At 34.9% G+C, this 12,723-nt stretch overlaps 2 protein-coding genes across 2 annotated transcripts in view; both read right to left on the reverse strand.

The window, feature by feature from the left end:
- Nucleotides 1-4,681, reverse strand: part of dhx35 (DEAH-box helicase 35) — a 33,092-nt gene extending 28,411 nt beyond the window's left edge. The window contains exons 1-2 of the mRNA XM_089124214.1: nt 4,580-4,681; nt 4,049-4,176 (exon numbers count right to left, since the gene is read on the reverse strand). Of these exons, the coding sequence (XP_088980340.1) occupies nt 4,049-4,176; nt 4,580-4,619 (168 nt within the window). The 5' untranslated portion in view covers nt 4,620-4,681. The remainder of the gene's footprint in view (nt 1-4,048; nt 4,177-4,579) is intronic.
- Nucleotides 4,682-6,066: 1,385 nt separating this feature from the next.
- On the reverse strand, nt 6,067-9,836 carry rab5if (RAB5 interacting factor). Its single transcript, XM_039689919.2, has 4 exons — nt 9,592-9,836; nt 8,509-8,612; nt 8,295-8,424; nt 6,067-6,356 (listed from the first exon to the last, which is right to left on the reverse strand). Exons 1-4 carry the CDS (start codon nt 9,697-9,699, stop codon nt 6,315-6,317), a joined length of 384 nt encoding a protein of 127 aa, XP_039545853.1. The 5' UTR covers nt 9,700-9,836; the 3' UTR covers nt 6,067-6,314.
- Nucleotides 9,837-12,723: the final 2,887 nt, after the last annotated feature.

Consider the following 12,723-nt stretch of genomic DNA (forward strand, 5'->3'; position numbering starts at 1 on the left):
TTGAATTGATAATGAGATTAGCTAATGTTTTAAATCTTACCTGTTTATTTATTCATTTTGTAAAACAATCGTCCAGACAAGATATATCACACCAATATTATCAAACTCTGTAAGCAATAAATCAACTATGATTTCATTTTTGCAATACAATCAAAAACCGGAGACGCAAGACGGCAAGTTGTATTTGAATGAAACAAGAGCGCGCGTCCGTTGTGATATGGATGTGAGTGTGTAATAATACGTTGCTATTGACGACGGGCATTATAAAGAAGCAAATGCCATAGAATAGAATCTTGCTTAAAAAACTGCATAGAGAGGCTTGTTTTATTTGTTGTTTGTTGATTTTCAATTATAAAACTTGTTCATAAAAAAATCAGTTCTTTTTGAGCACTTTCATAAATTTTTAACAAAACCGTGATAATATTGATAATCACGATTATTTTGGACACTATAATCGTGATATGAAATTTTCATACCGTCCCATCCCTACTTTATTTCTCCCAATTCTGACTTTATATCAATCAATTCTGACTTTATATCTCGTGATTCTAACTTTATAACACGCAATTTCGACTTTATATCTCGCAATTCTGACTTTATATCTTACAATTCTGATTTTATATATTCTAACTTTTTATCTCGCAATTCTGACTTTATATTTCGCAATTCTGACTTTATATCTCGCGATTATGACTTTATATCTCGCAATTCTGACTTTATATATGACTTTTTATCTTGCAATTCTGACTTTATATCTCGCAATTCTGACTTTATATCTCGCGATTATGACTTTATATCATCCAATTCTGACTTTATATCAATCAATTCTGACTTTATATCTCGTGATTCTAACTTTATAACACGCAATTTCGACTTTATATCTCGCAATTCTGACTTTATATCTTACAATTCTGACTTTATATCTGGCAATTCTGACTTTATATCTGGCAATTCTGACTATAACACACAATTCTGACTTTATCTCTCACAATTCTGACTTTATATCTTGCAACTCTGACTTTATATCTCACAATTCTGACTTTATATCTGGCAAAATCTCGCAATTCTGACCTTATATCTCGCAATTCTGACTTTATATCTCGCAATTCTGACTTTATATCTTGCAACTCTGACTTTATATCTCACAATTCTGACTATAACACGCAATTCTGACTTTATATCTCGCAATTCTGACTTTATATCTCGCAATTCTAACTTTATATCTCACAATTCTGACTTTATATCTTGCAACTCTGACTTTATATCTCACAATTCTGACTATAACACGCAATTCTGACTTTATATGTCGCAATTCTGACTTTATATCTTACAATTCTGACTTTATATCTTACAATTCTGACTTTATATCTTACAATTCTGACTTTATATCTGGCAATTCTGACTTTATATCTTACAATTCTGACTTTATATCACACAATTCGGACTTTATAACACGCAATTTCGACTTTATATCTCGCAATTCTGACTTTATATATTCTAACTTTTTATCTTGCAATTCTGACTTTATATCTCACAATTCTGACTTTATATCTCGCAACTCTGACTTTATATCAATCAATTCTAATTTTATATCTCGCAATTCTGACTTTATATCAATCAATTCTGACTTTATATCTCATAATTCTGACTTTATTTTAGGGATGGGACGATAACCGGTTTCACGATAAACCGTGATAAAATCTACTGACGGTTAGTATTATCGTTTAAAATTTAATTATCATTAAAACCGTGTTTGATTATCGCGATTTTAATAACTCACTGAATCCTGTCGGCCAGTCTGACGCAGGCGCGCGCACGCAATATTTTTTTTAATTACTCTTCGAGAAGGAATAGTGGAAGGCAGTGACCGGCTCGGGAGATTTTTCAGCCTTTTAAGAGGACCAAATCTGAGGTGTGGTCATATTTTGGGTTTTACAAAAGTCCTGAGGGAAACTTGATCGAGGATGGTCACCTTGTCTGCTGAACAAAAAGTCACTGCAATAGAAACACTTCAAATCTGCCGAGTCGTCTTGTGTGATCATCACCCGAACTCAAGGCAAGTTAACTTTGACCTTAATACCAAAACTACGTCTGGGAAACAATTGGGCACGAAATGTTGTTTTGAGTTGAAACATTTTATGTCACTCACTTGAAATAGACGTGAAGCTTCCGCGAAGAAAAGTTCGTAGCAAGTGAATTTGAGCCAAAGATGAACGAACAACTTCAAACAAGACTATTATTAAGAGTGATATTTTAAGGGATAGTAAAGTATCGATACATCACGTATTAAACTGATTTTATTTTTACCACATAATTACGGGAACATATTGAATTGATAATGAGATTAGCTAATGTTTTAAATCTTACCTGTTTATTAATTCATTTTGTAAAACAATCGTCCAGACAAGATATATCACACCAATATTATCAAACTCTGTAAGCAATAAATCAACTATGATTTCATTTTTGCAATACAATCAAAAACCGGAGACGCAAGACGGCAAGTTGTATTTGAATGAAACAAGAGCGCGCGTCAGTTGTGATATGGATGTGAGTGTGTAATAATACGTTGCTATTGACGACGAGCATTATAAAGAAGCAAATGCCATAGAATAGAATCTTGCTTAAAAAACTGCATAGAGAGGCTTGTTTTATTTGTTGTTTGTTGATTTTCAATTATAAAACTTGTTCATAAAAAAATCAGTTCTTTTTGAGCACTTTCATAAATTTTTAACAAAACCGTGATAATATTGATAATCACGATTATTTTGGACACTATAATCGTGATATGAAATTTTCATACCGTCCCATCCCTACTTTATTTCTCCCAATTCTGACTTTATATCTCGTGATTCTAACTTTATATCTTACAATTCTGACTTTATATCTTACAATTCTGACTTTATATCTTACAATTCTGACTTTATATCTTACAATTCTGACTTTATATCTGGCAACTCTGACTTTATATCTTACAATTCTGACTTTATATCTGGCAATTCTGACTTTATATCTGGCAATTCTGACTTTATATCTGGCAATTCTGACTTTATATCTTACAATTCTGACTATAACACACAATTCTGACTTTATCTCTCACAATTCTGACTTTATATCTCGCAATTCTGACTTTATATCTCACAATTCTGACTTTATATCTGGCAAAATCTCGCAATTCTGACTTTATATCTCGCAATTCTAACTTTATATCTCGCAATTCTGACTTTATATCTTGCAACTCTGACTTTATATCTCACAATTCTGACTATAACACGCAATTCTGAGAAATAAAGTCAGAATTGCAGATGTAAACTAGCAATTGTGAGAAAAAAAGTCAGAAATGTGAGATAAATAGTCGCAATCACCTTTTTTATTTTTCATCCTGTGGCGGAAACAAGCTTCCATAAACGTAAAAGCCCTTTCACACGAAAATTAATTAATTAACACTACTGTTAATACTGTCACGATACTGGAATTTCTGACTTCGATACAATACCTTTAAAAATATCGATATTCAATAGATTTTGCTATAATGGCTTTCACACAGCGCCGTAGGACGGCTTTATTTGAGACTGAACTACAAAGTAAATTCACAAAGAAATAAAAACACGTAAACAGTCAGAAATAAAATAAGAACAAATAAAAATAGCACAAATGGATTATAATAAAGAGACAAATGAAATAAACAGAATAAGAGTACTGGATACTGGAATGCTTTCAGATATTTCAGTGTTGATAAATATCGCTGTGAAGACTAGGGTTGGGAATAAAAAATAACTTTAAATCTCCTCTTATCGATTCCTTTGTGTGCATTTAATATGACTTTAAACCATTCAAACGCATCAGACCGAACTCAATGATTGGACAAACATTTTTTGGTCCTGAGACTTCCACAAATTATATAAGTATATTTAATATTTAGACGACTATTGTTAGCAGGATGTGAAGACACTAGTTTCAACCAGTAAAACAAAAAGTGTTTATGACAAACATTGGCTAGACTGCTTTTAACAGCGGTCCACACACCCACACACACACACACAGTTACCTTGAAGACAGGCAGCCTCTGCCTCTGTTTCTCTATGGAGAGAGCCGTGTGCGGGTTAAAGATGATGGGCGAGCCGGTGGTCTCAGTGGACAGATCTCTCTCCTCACACACACCCGGAGCCTCTGAGCCTGAAAGACACACACAGACACACACACACCAGCCGTTCAAACACTGACAGGAGCAGCTCCATGTTCACTGTCATGCATCAGTAGATTCAGAGCATCCTGGATAAATGCTGTGCTTCTGCGAGAGAATAATCAGTCTGGATCAAACCATGTCATTCTAATGCATTATTATAGTGGGATAACTTTCGTGTATTCTGTTGCTGGTTCATGATGCTCGTGATCATGTTATATAGTCATGCAGCACTGCAGTAACACTCTAATACATCAAATACACACCAACATTGCACATAAATCAACACACAGCACAGAGATGCTGCAGTATACGCTTACTGTGGACTAATATCACCCGTCAAGATTTGTATATATGTATATATTGGTATAACATGATAGACGATATGAATTTTACCGGGTTTCCAGAATTTCATGGTGTTGTGGGGCGCCGCCATGATGCTACGTCATTGAACACGGTGATGTCATGATCGCTCGTGTGAACTCAACACTAGAGGACGACAAAGGCGAGACGAATTCAGTGCGAAATAATAATATAAATGTTAAAATTTTATAAAATATATAACAATACATAACTTAATTTTTTTATAATGATACGCTGTAAAAAATACAAATTAAAAAGCCAGTTCTGTTCAATTTTCAACTCAACGATTTTCAACTCAATAATGTATTCATTTCAACATTACGGTCACAGTCTATTATTATCACGCAGTGAGGCTTATAAAGAAACACAAAAACCACGGATAGAAAAATGTGCATTGTGAGGGATACTCTTCGGTGGGTCGTACTGCCATTTAATGTGTTTTTATCTAGGAGAACATTATTTTATCTACGAGCTTTATAAAGCTTTTTACACCATTGAAAACTCGCACAGCCTTGCTTGAATACATGTCGTGGCTGAATAGTCTATACTTAAATGTATTTAGTGTGTCACGCTTTTATTGATCAAAACACTGATGAATACTTTGTTTTTCATTTTCTGTTTTTGTTTGTTTGTTTTCTTTTAATTAAGAGAAGATACACCGCCATCTTACTCGAAAAGTGACTTGAACACACCTGGAGTCAAACACAAACTTCACCAGAGGACCTGAACACGACCAATAATAATAATATAATATTTAGTATTTTACATGACTTTTCCTATATTTGAAAAATCTCATCTTTAAAAATTAGGCAACCTCATATGAGATGAGGGAAGACCTGGGGGGAAACAGTTTTGGGAGGGCGAATTAAAATCTTGATTCATAGTAGTTTGCCTTATTTTGAGTCATCTTGAGCTTCCCTGGTTGAGATGGATTGAAACATTGTCTTATATAAACGAGCACACCTGCTTCACGAACAAGAACAAATGCAGGTCTGGGTGTGATCGTGTCCGTCGGGGAATTGATTGGATGGTTGTGGATCTCTTTAAGGTCAACAGAAATCCAGGACTTCTCAATACACTCAATCAAACAAACAACTTTACTCGATCTGTAAAGCTATTAAAAAAGAGGATAAAATGTCCATCAGAGCGTGATCTGTTGAAAAGTGTGGGGCAGACAATGCCCAGGATTTATTTTATTCTCCAAAACATTTCAGCCAGAAAATAGTCTCTCTACAGCCTCGGGTACATTAATCATAACATTCGCATTTCCATGAACACACTATAAAATACTGAGAAGTATGTTACAACAACGAGACATAAGAAACTCTTTAATACATTATGGATTCAATAAAATGAATTGTACAGAATTTACACACTCCTATTGTATCTGACAGTTCATAAACAGAGTAAGACAATCTGTGTTGGAAGCTAATCGTGAAAGAAACGAACAAAACCATAAAATTAAGTTAAACCCCGCTCGATGCGGCGGCGCTCGAGACAGAAAAAGCAGAGAGGACGAACAGAAAGAACGGTTGTGAACCCATTAGCCGTGGCAGTGCACTGGACAGTATTAGCTTAAATTCAGTGACCCCTGGGGGTGCGAGAAGGTCTTGTACCCACGATGCACCTCTTCCTCAAGGCTCACACATGCTGCTGGTTACATAGACAGAGGCCTCGGAGAAGTGGCTCGATCCAGCCTTTCCATTTGAAATGAAACAAAATGTCTGTCTTAGTCTCTCCAGGACTATGGGTTTCCTGCAGGTCCTCCTCAGTCGTAGTGCAGCGCCGTGTAGAATATGATCCAAACCACCTGAACACACACACACACAAAGAGAGTTTGATCAACAGGAATCACAGCACACATTCCAGTCATAATCAATTAAAACAACAATTAGTGGAGTGTTTTAATTAATTCAATGTTGAAAAAATAAAATAACGGCATTTACGGACAGGATGACTTTCCTCATTACAGTAAAATTAAGAATATTTCATACGAGGATGAGAATTTACTGGATATGTGCCATGAACATACCGTCACAATGCAAAAAACGAAATTTATAAAATAAAATAAAAATACTCTTTTTCTTACTTTAATTTTGGAATAAACTCTGACATTGCTTAATGAAAAATGTGGCAAGCTGTGCTACTCTTTAAATATGTAAAATACTCACCTAGCACGTAAAAATTAGGCTAATATTAACGTCTCATGACTCATATTACACATTACACTACCTTTCTAAAGTTTGCAGTCAGTACATTTGAGGAATTTGACATATTTTGTAATTCCGGACACATTAAATTGATCAGTGACAGACTAAAGACTATTATGTTCTAATCAGTGTTTAGAGTAACATTATAAGTAACATGAGTTATGTTATCAATTACTCTTTTCCAAATAACTAGTAAAGTGATGCATTACTTTTAAATTTACAACAAAATATACGAGTTGCTTTCCCAAATACACAGTTTTCCCAACAGAGTCTTTCATTTATGGTGTCGAAGGGCCTTTACATTTGCCAAAAAAAAAAAACACATTTTCTTAAACAATCAAGCCAAGCCCAGATGAGAAAGAGGAACACAAAAGTAATGTAACAGTACTTTCAATAAAAAGTAACTAAGTAACGCATTTCTTGCCAAACGTTTTTAGGGAGTAACAACATTCTAAAGCATTACTTTTAAAAAGTAACTTTCCCCAACACTGGTAATCAAAGATATACATTTTCAAAGAAGTTCTTTCGAACTTTCTATTTGTCAAGGATGAAATGCGGTTCATTTAGCTTTGGTCCGGCCAATTGAGCGTGTTGACCCGGCGTTGGGAAAACGGATCCCTCTGATTGGCTGTTGAGCCTTGTAAACCAGCGCGCGAGAAGAAAAACAAAAGTGACGAAGCAAGCAAACGACTAAGACGAGAGGAGACGCACAAAAGGCGCTTTTAAATCTTCCCACATCTTTTTTTGATGCGTTCCAATACACAAATATGTTCTCCTCGTGACATGGCCGTGTGTAGTAGGGCTGCGCAACTAATCACAATGAAACCACACGCCATTGGGTGAAGTCTGCGATTATACTCCGTATTTATAATTATTATATACTTTCATTTCTTCCGTGTGGGAATCTGCGTGAGTTTCTCAATTCTCACTCATGCGGCGCTAATGTCGTTATTTTTGTTTTGTTTTTTGCACACAAAAAGTATTCTCGTCGAATCTTTTTCCGAGTCATTTGGTTCATTCAACAAACGAAATGAACGAATTGACTCGGAAGAAGATTTGTTCATTTTGATGAATGAGTTTGAACGGGAGAGTCACGAACGTGCACCACAGAACAGAGCAAGGCGAGCATTTGAGTTTATAAAACTTAAACTTTGTTATTTATTTATTAAATGAGTGATCGTTTCGCTTGATAAGACCCTTATTCATCGTCTGGAATCGTTTAAAGCCCTTTGAACAGTTTGCAGTTTGCACTGAAAGCGTCTTTTGGACCTTGAACCGTTTGGTTCCCATTGAAGTCCATTATATGGAGAAAAGGCTGGAATGTTTTCATCAAAAACCTTCATTTCTGTTCGACTGAAGAAAGAAAGACATGGACATCTTGGATGACATGGGGGTGAGTAAATTATCAGCAAAAGTTTTTTTTAAAGTGAACTACTCCTTTAACGCTTTGGACCTCCATGTTATTTTGGCTGACCTCATAAAGCATAAGTCCAAACACAGTATAACAGGTTTAGCAGCAGAAAGACAAATATAACTACCAGAAACAAAGCAAATGAAGTCATGAAGCCTTCTTTGGTGAGCTCCCATGTCCCGCCGTACTCCTCCTCGTCCACCTGCTGGAAACTGCTGAAGTACACGTACAGGACGCCTGCGTTGATGACACAAAATCTGGAGGACACACACACACCACTAAAGCTCATGCATGACTGTATGACGTGATCAAGTGTTCAGGTCCAGGACTTCAGTACTCACATGATGATACCCAGAAACCCTTTGAGAGGAGCAACGCCCCATATTACACCCAGTATCACTGCGATGATCTGCCGGAACCAGTAGACCACGTCTAAAAACTCATCCTGCAAGGAAAAGACAACAATTAAGGGAGTAATACACACGCATGGAAGTTGGTTTTTTTCCCCTTTCGTTTTTAATGCCATTCCAGTTTCTATGAGAGCAAGGTTTAGTTATTCAAAACTATAACTAAATGTGATGTTTATTAGTTCAGAGAAAAAGTTCCTCAAAGGAAGTACCTCAGTAAAGCATGTTTAATCGGAGAGACTGTCCAGACAGCTTAAACGGACACAAACACACAAAAATATGCCAAAATACCCCTTTAGTCGATATCTGCGTGAGCACAGAAACATGAGGTAAACTGTTGTAGCTTTAATAAGCACTAATATAATTGAGCATTTATGCAGTGAAACCTGGGAAGTGTTTTGATACCTGGAAATCTTTGTTTACAAGCGCACACGGGTCATAAAAATATGAAAACGTTAACTTTGTGTATTTTTACTGACTCGACCAATAGAAAAAAACATGAGCCCTGTGATATTGAAGGGCAGGTGAATGTGGCGTTTATTACAATGGGTTTATGTGAAGATAGTTTTAAGTTGACTTAAATCTAAACATTTTAAAGCCTAATAAATGTTCAAATGTATAGCTTGCAATTATACTGTAATGTTAAATGGCAATTTCATAGAGACATCAGTCACAGTATTAGCATTTTCATAAAAAGATGACAATAAACATTTAAAATATAGGCTACTGTCTTGTTGTTGTTTCTACATTAATTTGGAGATTAAATGTAAAATTATAAAATAAAATAAAAATCAAATATATAATTAATATTAACAATAAAATATATTCTAAAAATATATATTTACAATTTTAACATCAGGTTCGACTAATCACGATTGATTGGTTAACTTTTTAATCGATTTACAGCACTTGTACTTATGATAATATAAAAATATATAAATCTTATATATATGATAATATATATATATAAGGATCAGCACAAGCCAGCCACAGTAATCTCCTTTACACAGCACAGACCTTCTCTTCCCACACTGCTTTACAGCTGATGGCTTTGCTCCATGAGGACTGTTTCACTCCTCCATTGACCACATGAACCTCGTCTTTCCGCTTTGAGCTGCTCGTCATGTTTCCTCTGTTTAAACACGATAAAACACGCGATCCGATGTTTAAAAGCCTAGAACCCGAGTATAAAATCTTCTTCAAGCGTTCAGATCTGCAGCTTTTCGCCCCACATTGACACCGCGCTGGGAACAGACTCTGCGCAAGTGCGCATGCGCACCGAAGTCATGACCTTGCCACGCCATCCAATGAACGAATGCGACGTCTCAAGGTTCAGCCAATGAGAACGCTGAACTGGCCCTTTTTTCTATTTTTACTTTTCTTCTTCTATCTTTTTTTCTCTAAATGATATATCAACACGAATACAACATGATTATTTGTGTCTTAATTGATTGTACTTGAATTCTCTATATTAATAATTTTTAAAAAGCTGAACTGTTCTCCTGCGCATGCGTGCAGCGTGCAGCCACTTTGCGCCCTCTATAGGTTATAGATTATTACTGCAGTTTTAGAGTTCATTCATTTCTGCATAATTTATTTATTTTGATTACGAAGTAAAAAAGCATCTACAACTAGAGGCAAAAAATCATGTAAAACGATTTCTACAGACTCTTAGAGATGACAGGAATTGTAACTCGAGTGAATAATAAGTTAGTCATTTGGTCATGAACCGATTTTATTGTATTGTAGGCTAAATATTAGTGTTGGACGAAATAGCCATGATTGTGTGTATTTTGTACGCATTGTATAGGCCTATGTATTTATTAAGAATATTTTGAGAGCCAAAAAAAAGGTTGCTTAATAAAATAACGTTTAATGAAAATTCTGTAACACTTTATTACAGTGTCCTCGTTACACGTGTTCTTGTATAGATCATTTCACAAGATGTAAACAACACTGGTCCAGAAGCACTTCCTGTTTCAGTTTTTTAACACTACATAAAAGCTGGGATAAAATACAACCAACAGAACATTTAAAACTGAATCAAAAAGTTAAACAAACATCTTTAAGATGTTTTCTTTACATGTGAAATAAAGAAAACAGTTACAAACTGAAACAGGAAGTGCTTCTGGACCAGTGTTGTTTACATCTTGTGAAATGGTCTATACTATACAGTATGTATGCAACTAACCCTCAACCAAACCCAATCCTGCATATAGTTCATACATAATTATTTTAAGATGTCCGTGTTACATTGTAATTTATACATTTAAAGTGTAGCCAAAATTGTGTCAGTAATATTTGTATTGTGTAAAGTGTAAAAACCAACAAGATGGCAGTGATATATTAAGATTGCTAGAAAAATGACGCAGCGATATCTACTGTAAGTTTCCCATTGACTGAAAACTGTAACCCACAAGAGCTGGTCCTCCAGCACCGGCAGGGGGCGCCAGTTATAGAGAATCCGTCTTCACGATAAAACATCTATTAAAACAATTCTGAACACAGTATTAGGTTTCCAGTGGCTCCTAAAGCAAAGGAAACTCATGTTAAAATATTGGGATACCCGTCAAGTGAATTTTTAAAACAACAGTTTAATTTCGAAGAAAAAGCCTGTATTTTTTGTCAAGCTGACATAGAGACAAGACAACTGATCATCTTTTATTTTTATTTTTTTTTACATGTTACTTCAAATACTTTATTGGTCTTATAGGTTGGAATCAAAGATTCATTCTGCCCACTTTTGATAGGAAACATATTATGTTTGGAATGCTGTTGGACGAGAAAAGAAATAATTTTCTTATTTATGTAATGTTGATCAGTGGCGGACTGGCCATCTAGTTCACAAATATGTAGAAAAAATAAAATAAAATGTTTAATTGGCACCAAGTTCAAATTCACACCCAAAATGAAAAAAAAAAAAACCATTTAATCGACAATACATTTTTGTTGGCCTTTTATCATATGTCATGGAGTATTGCAATAATAAAGTTCAGTTTCGTGATATGTATCGAATCGTGACCCGAGGGTATCATTACACCCCTAATAATCAGTTATCAAAGTATTTATAAAATAATATTTTATCCCCTCTTCAAGGCCTAATTATTCATCAACTAGTGCTCTTCTAAAGTTGACTTACAGTGTATTTTATTTTCAGGCACTATTTTTATTTTTGATCTAGGTGATCATTACTTCTTATTAGATAAGTACTTAAAATACTTTATTGTGGTTTAACTCTACATAAAATAAAACAACGTGTTCTTCAAGGGAAACAATCTGATTTCTTTATCCCAGAAAGAGGCGTACCACAGGGCTCAGTGTTGGGTCCTCTTCTCTTTTCTATTTTCCTTTAGCGTTTTCACACTCTTCTTCTCATCTTTATGCAGACCATACTGTCATTCACACTTCATAACCTCACTTAAAGTCTAAATATTCTCTAGTCAGATGTTAAGTGTCACAATTACGTTTGTTTGGACTCTTTGTGTTTCGTCATATCATTCATTTGTTGCTTATGTTCATCGATCAGCAACGTTTCATGTTCAGTTCTGTCTATCGTGGAAGTGTTGTGTGTCGCTCAGTCTCTGTTTGAATTACTTATTGGATTTAATATATTAAATATTACCCTATTGCATTTATCTTCTTCTTCGTGTGTTTGGCTCCTGCGCATTGGGATAATCTGCCTTTTAATGGACGATCTTTGACTTCAAAAATGGTTTGTTTTGTTGTTTTGAAACTGCAAGTTTTAAACGATACAGCAATGTTTATATTTAGCAAACATTCATACTGTATGTGTTTATTCTGTCGGGATGAGTTTGTTGTTTTGAATGAAGTGGCTGTTGTTGTTTATGTTTTGTGTTATGTTATGTTATCAAACTTCTGTGTATTATGACCCCATTGAAAACGAGATGATGCATCCCAAGGGGTTTATCCTAAATAATAAAATTTGTTACAAATAAACAAACAAACTAATGTCCAATTCTCTAGCCTACATGTTTGTTTCAATGTGCTTTCTAAAGACTAGCCCGGAACCTTTCTAAAGATGATTAATAGGCTATTAGTCATGATTATTTGATTCTTTGACTGCCCTTTTGGTGGTTTAAGTCACCTTTATCTATATAGTGGTTTTTACATAGTATTTACTTTGCTTCT

Source organism: Pimephales promelas, chromosome 20, assembly GCF_988280905.1.
Source record: "Pimephales promelas chromosome 20, fPimPro1.hap1.1, whole genome shotgun sequence".
Classification (NCBI taxonomy): Eukaryota; Metazoa; Chordata; class Actinopteri; order Cypriniformes; family Leuciscidae; genus Pimephales; species Pimephales promelas.

Coding starts and splice junctions, on each gene's coding strand:
- rab5if (XM_039689919.2), bottom strand. CDS start 9,699: ATGACGAGCAGCTCAAAGCGGAAAGACGAGGTTCATGTGGTCAATGGA. Junction 8,613..9,591: donor AAGCAGTGTGGGAAGAGAAG/GTCTGTGCTGTG, acceptor TTTTCCTTGCAG/GATGAGTTTTTAGACGTGGT. Junction 8,425..8,508: donor GGGTTTCTGGGTATCATCAT/GTGAGTACTGAA, acceptor TGTGTCCTCCAG/ATTTTGTGTCATCAACGCAG.